The sequence below is a fragment of the Dendrobates tinctorius genome, unplaced genomic scaffold, assembly GCF_039654945.1.
Source record: "Dendrobates tinctorius isolate UK_male_01 unplaced genomic scaffold, ASM3965494v1 ptg000060l, whole genome shotgun sequence".
Taxonomy (NCBI): Eukaryota; Metazoa; Chordata; class Amphibia; order Anura; family Dendrobatidae; genus Dendrobates; species Dendrobates tinctorius.
In genome coordinates, this window is record NW_027361728.1 from 15,972,991 (window position 1) to 15,989,768 (window position 16,778).

General features: G+C 49.6%; 1 protein-coding gene across 2 annotated transcripts in view; it reads left to right on the plus strand.

Moving 5' to 3' along the window:
• LOC141092522 (T-kininogen 1-like) overlaps positions 1 to 16,778 on the plus strand; it is a 170,158-nt gene that overhangs the window by 67,604 nt on the left and 85,776 nt on the right. For both annotated transcript variants that reach the window (XM_073578743.1, XM_073578745.1), the window contains exon 4: positions 7,925 to 8,103. In XM_073578743.1, the coding sequence (XP_073434844.1) occupies positions 7,925 to 8,103 (179 nt within the window). The remainder of the gene's footprint in view (positions 1 to 7,924; positions 8,104 to 16,778) is intronic.

Here is a 16,778-nt window from a genome sequence, read left to right on the forward strand (position 1 = left end):
TAAAGAGACGTCGCCATCTATTTCCAACCTACAAAAACTCCCTACTCTGCGTGCACTTGTGGTGTGGAGCACTGAGCCCAATATTTAAAAAATTGTGCCATTATTAGGATTACTCCCTCCCCAAAAAATTAAAGTGTCCCATAGAAAGTATTAATGCCCCTACTGTGCAAAGGCCTGTATTTTATATAATATCCCGAGTGCCCCCTTCCAGCAAGAAATACCCTTGAGTGTCCACTTAAAGTTAATAATGCCCCCCCAACAAAAACAAATAATGGGACCTGAGTGCCCCTAACAAAACTAATAATGTCCCCTTTTATAACAAATAATGTCCTCTGAGTACCCACACAGCTCTATATATACAGAATGATAATCCTACAGCCCTAAATACACAACATGATGGTCCCCAAAGCCCTTTTTAATACATTGAGGACCCCAGAGCTCCCTATATATAGCAAAATGGCTACATAGCCCCTATATACAATATGATGTCTCCACTGCCCCTATATATAGTATGAAGGTCCTCACTGTCCTATACGTATTATACAGTGGGGAAAAAAAGTATTTAGTCAGCCACCAATTGTGCAAGTTCTCCCACTTAAAAAGATGAGAGAGGCCTGTAATTGACATCATAGGTAGACCACAACTATGAGAGTCAAAATGAGAAAACAAATCCAGAAAATCACCTTGTCTGATTTAGCAAGATTTATTTTGCAAATTATGGTGGAAAATAAGTATTTGATCACCTAAAAACATGCAAGATTTCTGTCTCTCACAGACCTGTAACTGTTAGGAACGGCAGAACGCACTAAATAAATAATGAAGTGCGTTCGCTGCTCGGGGTCCACCGTGCAGAAGCGGTTATCACTGCTGCTAAGTAATGGCAGGCGCGCTATATGGCGGTATAACGCGCATGGGTTAAACGCCACCCGATGTGCGCTGAGCGGACTCTGTTAGCTTACAGAGGCGCTGTAACATAAACATAAACACCGAGCCTGTTAGACTCACAGGTCTCAGCTAAATTGCACGCCCGGTATACGGTCACAGGACACGGGCCCAAGGCTGAGGTCGTGTCCGTCTAGACCTACCGTGCGTGCGGCGTCGCTACCGTGAACACCGGTTAGTGCTGCTGACTGCAGTGCAGCGGCAAACACAGCCGCTATATGATAGTGCCGTGAGGCGTGGCACGATCGGACGCTAGTGTAGAGGTGCGGTGTGCACAGTGGCCTAAGGCTTGCCACTGACTGGCGCTGACTCTTTCTCTCGTTCCCAATCCACATGCGTAATATCAGAGGGAGGGGAATCTTAATAAGTCAGTCACCAGAATCATACATCCATCACCATTCACACATCTAGCAAGTAAAGTCTATACTAGCGCATGGCCTAGTGGCCATGCGGGCCTTTTATAGCCGTGCGCTGCCGGGACCTTCCAGATCTCTGAGATGGACCAATCAGATCTGGAGAAGGACCTGAGCATGTGACTCCTGACCTCCAATGGGAGATCATCTCGTGAGCATGCTCAGTGGAGCAGCAGAGGGACTTAGCCTCAGGAATGGCTTGCTGCAGAGCAGCATGTGAGGCTCTGGATTCCTGTTGTGTCGCTGCAGGAATCCGACGCCTAACAGTAACTTCTTTAAGAGGCTCCTTTGTCCTCCACTTATTACCTGTAATAATGGCAGGTGTTTGAACTTGTTATCAGTATAAAAGACACCTGTCCACAACCTCAAACAGTCACACTCCAAACTCCACTATGGGGAAGACCAAAGACCTGTCGAAGGACACAAGAAGCAAAATTGTAGCCCTGCACCAGGCTGGGAAGGCTGAATCTGCAATAGGCAAACAGCTTGGTGTCATGAAATCAACTGTGGGAGCAATAGTAAGAAAATGGAAGACATACAAGACCACTGATAATCTCCCTCGATCTGGGACTCCATACAAGATCTCACGCCGTGGGGTCAAATTGATCACAAGAACGGTGAGCAAAAATCCAAGAACCACACGGGGGGACCCAGTGAATGACCTGCACAGAGCTGGGACTACCGTAACAAAGGCTAACATCAGTAACACACTACGCCACCAGGGACTCAGATCCTGCAGTGCAAAACATGTACCCCTGCCAGTACATGTCCGGGCCCATCTGAAGTTTGCTAGAGAGCATTTGGATTATCCAGAGGAGTATTCTGAGAATGTCATATGGTCTGATGAAACCAAAGTAGAATTGTTTGGTAGAAACAAAACTCGTCATGTTTGGAGGAGACGGACTGCTGAGTTACATCCAAAGAGCATCACCATACCTACTGTGAAGCATGGGGATGGCAACATCTTGCTTTGGGGCTGTTTCTCTGCAAAGGGACCAGAACGACTGATCCGTGTAGATGAAAGAATGAATGGGGCCAAGTATTGTGAGATTTTGAGTGCAAACCTCTACCCATCAGCAAGGGCATTGAAGATGAAACATGGATGGGTCTTTCAGCATGATAATGATCCCAAGCACACCCCCAGGGCAATGAAGGAGTAGCTTCGTAAGAAGCATATGAAGGTCCTGGAGTGGCCTAGCCAGTTTTCAGATCTCAACCCCATAGAAAACCTTTGGAAGGATTTGAAAGTCCGTGTTGCCCAGGGACAGGCCCAAAACATCACTGCTCTAGAGGAGATCTGCATGGAGGAATGCATACCAACAACAGTGTGTGCCAACCTTGTGATGACTTAGATAATTCGTTTGACCTCTGTCATTGCCAACAAAGAATATATAACAAAATATTGAGATGAACTTTTATTAATGAACAAATACTTATTTTCCACGATAATTTGGAAAATAAATCTTGCCAAATCAGACAAGGTGATTTTCTGGATTTGTCTCCTCATTTTGACTCTCATACTTGTGGTCTACCTATGTTGTCAATTACAAGCCTCTCGTCTTTTTAAGTGGGAGAGCTTGCACAATTGGTGGCTGACTAAATTCTTTTTTCCCCCACTGTGTGTGTGTATATATATACACACACACATTATGAAGGCCCTCACCCCCACCATTCCTCACACAGCGCCGCATCATCCCCCATCCCCCACACAGCCCCTCATTATCCCCCATTCCCCACACAGCCCCTCATCATCCCCCTTCTCCCTACAGCCCCTCATCATCCCTCCTTCTCCCCACTGCCCCTCATCATCCCCCCTTCTCCGCACAGCCATTCATCATCCCCCTTCTCCCCACAGCACATCATCCCCCTTCTCCCCACAGCCCCTCATCATCCCCCTTCTCCCCACAGCCTCTCATCATCCCCCCTTCTCCCCACAGCCCCTCATCATCTCGCCACAGCCCCCCCTCCCCACAGCCCCTCATCATCCCCTTCTCCCCACAGCCCCTCATCATCCCCCCTTCTCCCCACAGCCCCTCATCATCCCCTTCTCCCCACAGCCCCTTATCATCCCCCCTTCTCCCCACAGCCCTTTATCATCTTGCCACAACCCCTCATCTCCCCACAGCCCCTCATCACCCCCCTTCTCCCCACAGCCCCTCATCATCCCCCTTCTCCCCACAGCCCCTTATCATCTTGCCACAGCCCCTCATCTTCCCACAGCCCCTCATCATCCCCCCTTCTCCCCACAGCCCCTCATCATCCCCCTTCTCCCCACAGCCCCTTATCATCCCCCTTCTCCCCACAGCCCCTTATCATCTTGCCACAGCCCATCTCCCCACAGCCCCTCATCATCCCCCCTTCTCCCCACAGCCCCTCATCATCTCTTCTCCCCACAGCCCCTCATCATCCCCCTTCTCCCCACAGCCCCTTATCTCGCCACAGCCCCTCATCATCTCTTCTCCCCACAGCCCCTTATCATCCCCCTTCTCCTCACAGCCACTTAGCATCTTGCCACAGCCCCTCATCTCCCCACAGCCCCTTATCTCACCACAGCCCCTCATCTACCCACAGCCCCTCATCCCCCCTTCTCCCCACAGCTCCTCATCATCCCTTCTCCCCACATCCCCTCATCATCCCCCTTCTCCCCACAGCCCCTTATCTCGCCACAGCCCCTCATCATCCCTTCTCCCCACAGCCCCTTATCATCCCCCTTCTCCCCACAGCCCCTTATCATCTTGCCACAGCCCCTCATCTCCCCACAGGCCCTCATCATCCCCACTTTTCCCCACAGCCCCTCATCATCCCTTCTCCCCACAGCCCCTCATCATCCCTTTTCTCCACAGCCCCTTATCCCCCTTCTCCCCACAGCCCCTTATCATCTTGTCACAGCCCCTCATCTCCCCACAGCCCCTTCTCTCAACACAGCCCCTCATCTACCCACAGCCTCTCATCATTCATCATCCCTTCTCCCTACAGCCCCTCATCATCCCCTTTCTCCCCACAGACCCTCATCATCCCTTCTCAGCACACACAGCTCCTCATCACCCCCCCTTTCTCCCCATGAAGCCCCTCATCATCCCCCCCATTCCCCACACAGCACCTCATCACAATCTTCCCTTTGCAGGCCCACTCAAGTAGCACCAACCCCTTTCCAAAATACATCCTCATGGTCCTCACACCAAGTCCTGCGTCCTCACTCCCATTTGCAGCACCTCAGTCCTCTCCTCACAGGGCTCCATGCTGCAGCCCCTCAGTTTCCTTCTCCAGCAGCCTTGCCAAAACACAGCTTCTCTTCCTGCTATCGGATCGTCACTGGACTGAAGGAGGCCCCGCCCCTTCCAGTGACATCATTACCTGAAGAAATCAACTTCGATCTGCTAGACACAAACCCTGCTGCCAGCTGCATCACACAGACAGTACTGTGCAGCACAGCAGACATGGCCACACACAGTTTGCTGTGTGCAACAATCAGGAGGCTGGCCCTGCACAGCTGCTGGGTGAGTGGCCCGGGGGGCATTTGCCTCCCTGCCACCCAGCCCAGCCCGCCCCTGCACATGGACCACTTCACTCTTAAGCGGGAGGGTAAGATTATCTTCTCCCAGGTTGACGCACCGCACCACAATGTTACCATTATGGAATGTGGCTAATGTCCAAGCGACCAGGAGCCCTGGGTGTACCTGATCCATCAATGTTGGCTCTATCTGCACTTCCACCCCCTCGAGAGGAATACAGGCTCGTATTGGCAACGTACGCTCAATCTGACAGGGTGGTAGAATGAGTTTAGCAGCTGCAGGAACTATCACCTTTCCTAGAACTTTCCCTTTGCTTGATGTTTCCTGGGCCTGGACAGCCTGTATCAGTTGCTGAAATACCTTTCTCTGAGGTGTTTGCGGGCTCCAATGGTCCAGAAAGGCCTCTTGCGGCTCACTGATCTGGAGAGTCCTGATTTCTTTCAGTACATTCATCCCGAGAGTCACCGCAGGCCCGCTGCCGACATTTCCAGAGACCAACACGACTCCTTTTCGACCCACATCCTTTATGCACACTTTAACCCCTTCATGACCCAGCCTATTTTGACCTTAAAGGGGTTGTCTGGGCTTTTCACATAATCTCAGTACATATCTGGGCTGCAGAATTATGACAATAAGTAATTTACTTTCTGTCACTAGTTTGCACGGTTTTCTAGATATTCTGAACAGAACGTCCAAGGGGGGGTGTTATGGCATTGAAATGAGAACTAGTCGTAACCTCCTACTCTACTCCAAATATGCCCTCTATAGCAACAACCCCACCCTCCATAGCTACTGGCCATCCCCATCCACATGAAGCAGCCCTCATCACACAGTAACAAATTCTTCCCCTCCAGCAGCCTCAGTGCAGAGCGCAGAGAACTGCTCCTCCCCCAGACACACACTGAACAGTTATCTATGGAAAGTGAAACTAGTGAGGAGTGAAAATCGTCCTGTATTCTGGGCCACTCCATGATTACAATACATAACTCATTATCAGTAATTCCTTCCCTCACTGTCCCAGGCTGCTGCCAGCAGTGAGAACAGACTGTGTGATGGCCAGTGATCGTGGTCTGCAGCTTCTAATCTGCACAGGGGATGGCAGTCACTGATGTAATCTGTTCTGTGACAAAGCCTCTGCTGTGTGAATGAGACAGCTCTGTGTGACTGATGTCTTCACACAGAAGCAGATTTGGTGCAGCCTAACTGACGTCAGCAGGAGTGCCATTAGAAATTTTCCTTACGCGCTCATGCTGACGTCAGTTAGGTGAAGTGTGGCTGGGAACTCCCAGGACCTTTCTGATGGCACCGCGAGCATGTGAACTTTCTCGCAGATGCATCAGACCAAGCTTTTTGCTGCATGGTTAGGAGATGGTGGTCTGTTGTTGTTTGAGAAGGTGTTCGGTGGACTTATCTGAGGCTATTGCTAGGTTTTGGTTGTGTGCTAATTCCTTTCCTTCTCCTACTTTGGTTTTACGCCATTCTCCACTTCCCGGTGTTTACTTCTATTATTTGTATGGGTATATTTGTATGATTGGTATTTTCCTTTATCCCTGTTTGTATTACCTTGTTAGTCTGGTTGGTGTATTATGGTACACTAAAAACTCCCCTCTTACTATTTGCTTTGGGCCCTTGCCACAGGGACACCCACTGCATGCAGCACTGCTCACACTAGTCTGGAGGTCTACACTAGACTGGGGTTCTTTACTCTGCTCACTCTGGGCACTTTCTGGCTACCAGGAAGTCCTTTCAGATCCTGCTTCCTAACCCCTCCCTCTCTTGGGGCTAAACTCTGGACTTTACTCTATCTTACAATACTCACTGTCTGGTGCTGGGCAGACTATAACAACATTATTGACCATTATACCTAACATCGCATAATATTACATATCACACAGTACACACTACACATTACACTGTACAACATTACATGAACGATTCTCAAGGAGCGTGGTCACTGTGGCCATCCCACTACAGCTACAAGGTAATTAATTGGTTTTGATTATTGGGACAACCCAAGATGAGGACAACAAATAGAAAAAGAAGGGATAGGATTTAGGCTGACAAGTAAAAGTGCCAGGGCGAAGGAGAGATAAGTGACTGTCTGAGACACTTTAATTAACCCCTTCAATGCCCTACATCATTGTTTGCTGATATTTCTGTCCATAACCCACCATTTTAGGATTTCCTGGGCCTGTTGGCAAATACAGTTCCAGGGGATAGTCTGTAGGCCACTATACATGTTAGATGATTGATTGGTCCTGATAAAATCAGCAGTTTCTATTGACTTTCTTTTTGTGTACAGTAGCTCTAGTGATTGACTTTAAAGTGAACCTGGCAGCAGGATTGTGCTAAGTAAACTGCAGACACTGTCAGGTTGACAGTGTTAAACTGATTAAAATGATACCTGGGGTGATGAAATCCATCCTGTGCTTCTTGTGTAATCAGTGTTAGAAGTTTTCAGTTAAAGAGATTCTCGTGCTTCGGGGCGGGACTGTAGGCAGAGCCTTATCTTCCAGCTCTAAGCCAGAGAAGCCAAGGAAATACCTACCCACAGGTCACAACAAAACTGCAAACAGTCTGTCTCTATAATGAGGAACATGTTTGTGCTTCGGGGCGGCCTGTGGGCAGTTCTTTCCTTGGTTTCTCTGGCTTAGAGCAGGAAGCTAAGACTGCTTGCACAGTCCCACCTCAAAGTACAGGCATATCATTAGCTGAAAACTTCTAACACTTATTACACAAGAACCACAAGAAGGATTTCTTTGGCCCAGGTATCATTTTAATCAGTATAACAGCACTAACCTGACAATGTCCTGCAAAATCCTGCTGACAGGTTTAACTATAGAGAATGCTGTAGTCCTCAAGATTGCGTGAAACTCAATATTTTCCTTTGCAACAGCAACTTTATTTTGTTAGGTGAAATTGATCTGCTGCTCTACAAAGCGTGTCCATGACAATACTGAAACAATACTGTAAATACAGTTTAAAACTATTATGATCATTACTGTAGTTATTATTATGTGCCTGTTCTAATAAATTAATTTCAATGATTGCCTTTAGCAATAGTGTGGTCTACTGTGACAGCAGTTGAATACCCATGTCTTGGGTGTATCCATCCCATTGATAAGGAAAACAAGGAATTGCTGTGCTTTGTTCATTCAACTATAGAGCAAATAAACACAGATGCAAATTATCCATTCTACCTTGATTTCGAGTCTATTGTGAATGCTACACACCAGGTTGGTATACTATATCTTAAATGATAACTGTACTTTCTTCAAACTTTGCTTATATCAATAGTACAGGTAAATGAAGAAGCTTTCTTAAAAAGCTTATCAGGGAAATCTGCTTTTTTTTCTCCATTTATAACACACTACTACTTCTCTCCTGTCTCCTGAAGTTACCATCCACTCTGAAAAGCAGCTCAAACCCATTTTATTCAAGACAAGATGGATTGCCATCATAGTGAGATGTCAGATTACCCATTTTATTATATTTTATGGGGATGAGACAGGGGAGAAGGAATAAGGATCAGAATGAGAAAACAAGCAGATGAAGACAGAGAAAACTAGTGCTTTAAAAGAAGTATGTAGGAAACAGTTCAATTTCACTAAGTGCTGTGTTCCGGTATAATATGACATAACTTTTATTAAAGGGTCATCTACTACTGGACAACCCCTTATTGATGGCCCTAGGATGCGGCATATACTAAAAAAAAATCTATACCCGTCTCCTGTCCTGCGTCATTCTCCTGCTCCCGTTAGGTCCACTACTGGTCTCCTGACATGAACACACGAAAGCTGCAGCTAATGAGCGGCCAATGATTGGCTGCAGTATTTGCAATTTTTGTCTATCTAAAAAATCCAATATACTGTGTTTTCTTTATTTCATTTTTAGTAGTTCATTTCTGCAGTGCGTGAACATATCTGTACATGTCATTTCTTGCTTATTACGTGTGTGAATGAGGAACAATGTGGCACTGGAAGGTGAAAATGGTGTATCATATTTCTAAATTGAGTCACCACTAGTGTTGAGCTTTCCGATACCGCAAGTATCGGGTATCGGTCTATATTAGCTGTATCGGAATTCCGATACTGACTTCCGATACTTTTTGCATATCGGATACCGGAATCGGAAGTTCCCATAATGCTATCAGCCCGCTCGCTTTGATTCAGCCAATGGGATTCCTCAGAACTGTGGGCACATCCTGTTAGGCATGTAGGCATGTTAACTATTGGCATGGCTGTGATTGGCTGCTGAAATGATGTCATGATGCACTATAAAAGCCACTGCCGCCGCCATTTCTGGTCACTCTGCTGTGAATTCAGTTAAGGACAGGCAGCTGTTGAAGACTGTGAGGGACAGTTAGAAATAGCGATTCTCAAAACAATATTGTGCATTAACCAAGCTACATAAACCACCACTGTAGCTTGCTTTTCCCTAGCAGCAGTGTTCACAGCTGTCTGCAAGGGCTATGTGAGTGCAGCTCACGCTGTGGAGTGGGTCCTGCAGCCACGTCTGGTTGTAGGCCACACAGCGTGCCTCACTGCTGCCTCATACATATTTTTCTTTTTGAGCTGCTTATTTTAAAAAAATTCTATCTAGTGTACTTCCATCCATATCCATATACGTTGGTTGCAGACACTAGTAGTAGACAGCGGAGCCTTTCTGCAGCCTGTCAGTGCTAGTGCCCACTTAGCTGCACTGTTCACGGCTGTCTGAGAGGTCTCTGTGTGTGAGTGCAGCTCACGCTGAGTAGTGTGTCCTGCAGCTACGTCTGGTTGTAGGCCGCTTAGCGTGTCACTGTCTCACACATTTTTCTTTTATTGCAGCTCATTTTTTCTCCTATTAGTGTGCATCCATCCGTATCCATATACGGTGGTTGCAAACACTCTAGGAGTACACAGCGGAGCCTTTCTGCAGCCTGTCAGTGCTAGTGCCCACTTAGCTGCACTGTTCACGGCTGTCTGAGAGGTCTCTGACTGTGTGTGAGTGCGGCTCACGCTGAGTAGTGTGTCCTGCAGCTACGTCTGGTTGTAGGCTGCTCAGCGTGCGTCACTGCCTCACACATATATTTCTTTAATTGCAGCTCATTTTTTCTTCTCCTATTAGTCTGCATCCATCCATATCCATCTACATTGGTTGGTTGCAAACACTACATAGGAGTAGATAGAGGAGCCTTTTTTCTGGCTTGTGCCCTTAGGCTGAAGCCAGATTAGTATTACCCAATTTTTTTGGAGCATCATCTTTTGCATTGTAGATTACCTGCCTGCATTGTAATAGCTCCAGAAAGTTGGTGATACTCTGACTTTCAAATCTTTGGTCACATCCTTTTAGTTTTTTTTCCCCCCCAAAAAAACAACAAAGTTCACCAAACACTACATTTGAAAGTTGTGTAGGCCACATTATCTCCTATTAAAGTGTAGTCGACACACACACTTCATAAAATTAGTGTTTCTTATACCTGTAACCAGCTATTCAGGAATAAGCACACTAAGGCCCCCCTTTGTACTTTACTGCCTATCTTTCTCAGTCTAGCAAGATGAAGAAGGCAGGGAGTAAGGCATGTGGCCGTGGGCGTGGAGTTTCAGCAGGGAGAGGACGTAGGGATTCTGCAGGGAGAGGACGTGGGGATTCTGCAGGGAGAGGACGTGGGGATTCTGTGCCTGCTGTTGGCACCAGTGAGTCAGCATCCCCCAGTTTTAGCAGGCAACAGTCCTTTATGCGCAGCTTTGTAGGACCTCACCGTACCCCACTGCTGCGGGAGGAACAAATTGAAGCCGTTGTCGGATGGATGGCAGCTAACGCATCGACTTCAATTACTTCCACATCCTCTCAGGGCCAGAGCACCGAAGAGCAACCATCTGTCTCTTCACCACCTGCCAAAGTGCCCAGGCAGTCAGAGACCCCTGGACAGGAGCCATCACAGTCTCTACTTCTGTTCTCAGAATCTGTTGGTTTGGAAAGAGGGGGCCAGCCAAGCAGCATTCCAGAATGTGAAGAAGAGGGAGTATGCAGTGATGCGCAACTTCTTTGTTCCTCTGAATCTGAAGAGGCGGGTGGGCCAGTGCCTATGGTCAGCACACCTCAGTACGCATCAGATGATGACGATACTCAGTTACCACTTTCTGTTGCGTACGGTGCTGGCGAGACAACCCAGGAGAAGCAGGTGTTTGAAGAGGGGAGTGTAGATGATGAGGTCCTTGACCCATCATGGCGTGATGAACAGGAAGGTGGTGGGAGCAGCTCTGAGGAAGAGATTCCCTGAACGGCCAAAACTGGAGAGAGAGGGAGGGGGCAGACTTGGTTGCCTGTAGCCTCCACTTCGGCACCCGTTAGGAGCATTCCACTTTCAAAAGGCAAAAAGGGCGCTCCCAAGACTTGCAGTGCGTGGTCCTTTTTTGACACAGTTGCAGATGACATTTGCTTTGTCAAATGCAAGCTGTGTCATCAGAGAGTCAAAAGAGGGAAAAATGTCAGCAACCTCAATACCACTAATATGTGGAAACATGTGCGGACCAAGCATGAGCTGGAGTTACACAGACACATTGAAGACATAGGCCAACGTACAGCACCACCTACCACCTCTTCAGCTCGTGTTGGGGCCTCTTCCTCCAGCTCACACACAGCTGGTTCGGCTTCCTCACAGGATCGCCAAGGAAGAACCTCTGGCACTGTTGTCCGGAGACCCTGTGACATTCCACCCACAGCACCACGTTCCAAGTCATCCTCACACTCCCAGGCCACTCGGCAGCCATCGGTAGCACAGGCATGGGAGAAAAGGCGGCCATACTCGGCAAACCATCCCCGAGCACAGGCTCTGAATGCTGGCATTGCAAAACTACTGGCCCTTGAAATGCTGTCATTCAGGCTGGTGGACACTGACACCTTCCGGGACTTCATGGCATTGGCAGTCCCACAACACACTATGCCCAGCCGGTTTTATTTCAGCAGGCTAGCCGTCCTTGCCCTGCAGAAACATGTGGAGGCAAACATAAAACATGTGCTACTAAACGCCGTCAGTAGCAAGGTCCACCTGACCACCGATGCGTGGACCAGTAACCATGGACAGGGACGATACCTTTCCCTCACTGCCCATTGGGTCAATGTTGTGGAGCCGGGTACAGATCTGGAGAGTGGCGCTCTACGTGTTCTGCCAACTCCACGGACTTCAGGAATCCAGTCTGTACACATTGACTCCTCCTCCTACTCCAGTTCCTCTGAAACAGCGCAGCAGGAGCCTGTTACGACCGATATGAGCACAGCCGTGGCCAAACGTCAACAGGCCGTACTGAAATTAATTTCATTGGGGAATCGAAGCCACATGGCGCAGGAGCTCTGGAATGCCATCAAGCAGGAGAGCGGCGTATGGTTTCTGCCAGCGAATCTCCAGCCGGGCTTGGTAGTGTGTGACAATGGCCGAAATCTGATGGCAACTCTTGGCCTTGGCAACCTCACTCACATCCCATGTCTGGCACATGTGCTCAACATGGTCGTGCAGAGCTTTCTGAGGGACTATCCGGATCTTGATGCACTGCTGCACAAGGTCCGCATAGAGTGCGCTCACTTGCGGCGTTCCAGCATGGCAAGATCGCGCCTTGCCGCTCTGCAGCGCCGATTACGCCTTCCAGAACATCGCATCATATGTGACCTATCCACCAGGTGGAATTCAACGTTACATATGTTGGAGCGGTTGTGTGAGCAGCAGGCAGCAGTCATGGAGTACCAGCTGCATCAGGCGCAAACAAGTCGCAATGTGCGCCGGTCACACTTCAGCACCACTGAGTGGGCCTCTATGAAGGACATCTGCTTCGTTTTGCGTGCCTTCAATGATTCCACGCGGATGGCGAGTGCAGATGATGCACTAGTCAGCATGACTGTCCCCCTTATCTGCATGGTTCAAAAAACACTGCAAGCACTAAGGGAGGAGGTTTTGGAAGAGGTGGAGGATGAGGAGTCCCAAATGCCATCTGCTTCTGGACAGTCTGCGCTATGTGCTTCCTCACAAAGGCCTAGGCAGGGGACACTTTGTGAGGAGGATGAGGAGGAGTCGATGGAGGAGGAAGACATCTCTCCACAGGAGGGAGGTACACAAAGCTCTAGTCAGTATGTACAGCGAGGGTGGGGTGATGCAGAGCAGGCAGAGATCACGTCTCAAGCAGGGGACAGCGGTTCTTTGGCAGTTGGGAGTCTGCAGCACATGGTTGACTTCATGCTGCAGTGCCTGAGAAACGACCGCCGCATCGCCCACATTCTCTACACGGCTGATTATTGGGTGTACACCCTCCTAGATCCTCGCTACCGGGACAACTTGCAAACCCTCATACCAACGTTGAACCGGGAGCGTAAACTGCGGGAGTACCAAGACACACTGGTGCAGGCCATCAAGTTTTCCATTCCACCCAACAGCAGTGGTGTTAGTGCTTTACAAAGCACCTCTGTGTGTCGACCCAGTGGAGGAAACTCGGCACAAAGAGGGAGCAGAGGCAGCGCCTCAGCACAAGGCAAGACCACTATGGCCCAAATGTGGCAAAGTTTTGTGTGTCCGCCACAATTGTCTACACCATCACTGACGGCTCCAGTCAGCAGGAGGCAATGTTTCCGTCAGATGGTGACAGACTACATGTCTTGCCCTGTGAGTGTACTCCCAGATGGCTCTTCCCCCTTCAAGTTTTGGGTCTCTAAGCTGGATACATGGCCAGAGCTTAGCCAGTATGCATTGGAGGTGCTGGCTTGCCCTACTGCCAGTGTATTATCGGAACGCATCTTTAGTGCCGCAGGTGGTGTACTAACAGACCATCGCACGTGACTTTCTTCCAATAACGTCGACTGGCTTACTTTTCTGAAAATGAACAAGGCCTGGATCTCCCCAGAATTTGCCAGTCCTCTTCCAGACTAAATAATTGGTTGGCAACTGTATCCGGGTCTCCGGTTGTGTTCATGTTTCTACCACCTGAACTATAATCCCTGGGCTTCAACACAGCCAGTTGTTGCTCAGATGTGTCGTCTGCACAGAGAAAAACACTAGCTCCTGTGTTACTGGGGTTCAGTAACGCCAGCTGCTCCCCTGCTGTGTGGACGGCAAAGTCTCCTGCTCCATCCACATTCAAACTACTACTGATTTTTAACCCTGCTCCACTTAGGCCTCTGGCTCCACTGTCTCTAGTATTTCCCCTGGCCTCCAACCCCGCCAGTGACAGCTCTTAAGTGGCGTCTGCATAATCCACACTTGTTCCAGTGTTACTTGGCCTCAGTCACGTCAGTTGATCCCCTGATGTGTGTCCGGCAAGGTCTCCTGCTCTGTCCACATTCCCATTACTAGTAGTGTGAATGAGGACAGAGCAGGAGACCTTGCTGGACACACATCAGGGGATCAACTGACGGGACTGAGCCCAAGTAACACAGGAACAAGTGTGGATTGTGCTGACGCCACTTCAGAGCTGTCACTGGCGGGGTTGGAGGCCAGGGGAAATACTAGAGACAGTGGAGCCGGAGGCCATAGTGGAGCACGGTTACAATCAGTTGTAGTCTACTACCTCTATAAAACGTGCTGCAAGTTGGCCTCAGCCAGCTCCATGCCTCATCCTGGGCTCCAACAACGTCAGTTGGTGTTCAGAAGTGCCGTCTTAACAGAGAAAAACACACTAGCTCCTGTGTTAGTGGGGTTCAGTAATGCCAGCTGTTCCCCTGCTGTGTAGATGGCAAAGTCTCCTGCCTCCACATGCCAACACCATCAGGCCTCAGCCTACTCCAGGCCTCATCCTGGGCTCCAACAACGTCAGTTGGTGTTCAGAAGTGCCGTCTCCGCAGAGAAAAACACTCTAGCTCCTGTGTCAGTGGGGTTCAGTAATGCCTGCTGTTCCCCTGCTGTGTAGATGGCAATGTCTCCTGCTCCATACACATGCCAACACCATCAGGCCTCAGCCTGCTCCATGCCTCATCCTGGGCTCCAACAGCATCAGTTGGTGTTCAGAAGTGCCGTCTTCACAGAGAAAAACACACTAGCTCCTGTGTTAGTGGGGTTCAGTAATGCCAGCTGTTCACCTGCTGTGTAGATGGCAAAGTCTCCTGCTGCCTCCACATGCCAAAAAACAGCAGGCCTCAGCCTGCTCCATGCCTCATCCTGCTGCTCCCCTGCTGTGTAGACGGCAATGTCTCCTGCTCCATACACATGCCAACACCATCAGGCCTCAGCCTGCTCCATGCCTCATCCTGGGCTCCAACAACGCCAGTTGGTGTTCAGAAGTGCCATGTCCGCAGAGAAAAACACACTAGCTCCTGTGTCAGACAGAAACACTCGCTCCTGTGTCAGTGGGGTTCAGTAACGTCAGCTGTTCCCCTGCTGTGTGGACGGCAAAGTCTCCTGCTGCCTCCACATGCAAACTACTACAGATTTGTAACTTTGGTCAACTTAGGCCTCTGGCTCCACTGTCTCTAGTATTTCCCCTGGCCAACAACCACGCCAGTTACAGCTGTGAAGTGGCATCTGCACAGTCCACACTTGTTCCTGAGTTACTGTGGCTCAGTCCCGTCAGTTGATCCCCTGATGTGTGTCCGGCAAGGTCTCTTGCTCTGTCCACATTCACATTACTAGTAGTGTGAATGAGGACAGAGCAGGAGAGATTGCCAGACACACATCAGGGGATCAACAGACGGGACTGAGCCACAGTTACACAGGAACAAGTGTGGATTGTGCAGACGCCACTTCACAGCTGTAACTGGCGTGGTTGTTGGCCAGGGGAAATACTAGAGACAGTGGAGCCGGAGGCCATAGTGGAGCACGGCGACAATCAGTAGTAGTCTACAACCTCTATAAAACCAGCTGCAAGTTGTCCTCCGCCTGCTGCATGCTTCATCCTGGGCTACAACACAGCCAGTTGTAGCCTGGAAGTGCCGTCCGCACAGATAGAAACACTCGCTCCTGTGTTAGTGGGGTTCAGTAACGCCAGCTGTTCCCCTGCTGTGTAGACGGCAATGTCTCCTGCTGCCTCCACATGCCAACACCATCAGGCCTCAGCCTGCTCCATGCCTCATCCTGGGCTCCAACAATGCCAGTTGGTGTTCAGAAGTGCCGTCTCCGCAGAGAAAAACACTCTAGCTCCTGTGTCAGTGGGGTTCAGTAATGCCAGCTGTTCCCCTGCTGTGTAGACGGCAAAGTCTCCTGCTGCCTCCACATGCCAAAAAACAGCAGGCCTCAGCATGCTCCATGCCTCATCCTGGGCTCCAACAACGCCAGTTGGTGTTCAGAAGTGCCGTCTCCGCAGAGAAAAACACTCTAGCTCCTGTGTTAGTGGGGTTCAGTAATGCCAGCTGTTCCCCTGCTGTGTAGACGGCAAAGTCTCCTGCTGCCTCCACATGCCAAAAAACAGCAGGCCTCAGCATGCTCCATGCCTCATCCTGGGCTCCAACAACGCCAGTTGGTGTTCAGAAGTGCCGTCTCCGCAGAGAAAAACACTCTAGCTCCTGTGTCAGTGGGGTTCAGTAATGCCAGCTGTTACCCTGCTGTGTGGACGGCAAAGTCTCCAGCTGCCTCCAAACTCACACTACAACGCTTTTTCTCCTTGCTCCAAGTAGGCCTCAGCCTGCTCGGAGCATTGATCCTGGGCTACAACACAGCCAGTTGTAGCCTGGAAGTGCCGTCCGCACAGACAGAAACACTCGCTCCTGTGTTAGTGGGGTTCAGTAATGCCAGCTGCTCCCCTGCTGTGTGGACGGCAAAGTCTCCTGCTCCATCCACATTCAAACTACAACTGATTTTTAACCCTGCTCCACTTAGGCCTCTGGCTCCACTGTCTCTAGTATTTCCCCTGGCCTCCAACCCCGTCAGTGACAGCTCTTAAGTGGTGTCTGCATAATCCACACTTGTTCCAGTGTTACTTGGCCTCAGTCACGTCAGTTGATCCCCTGATGTGTA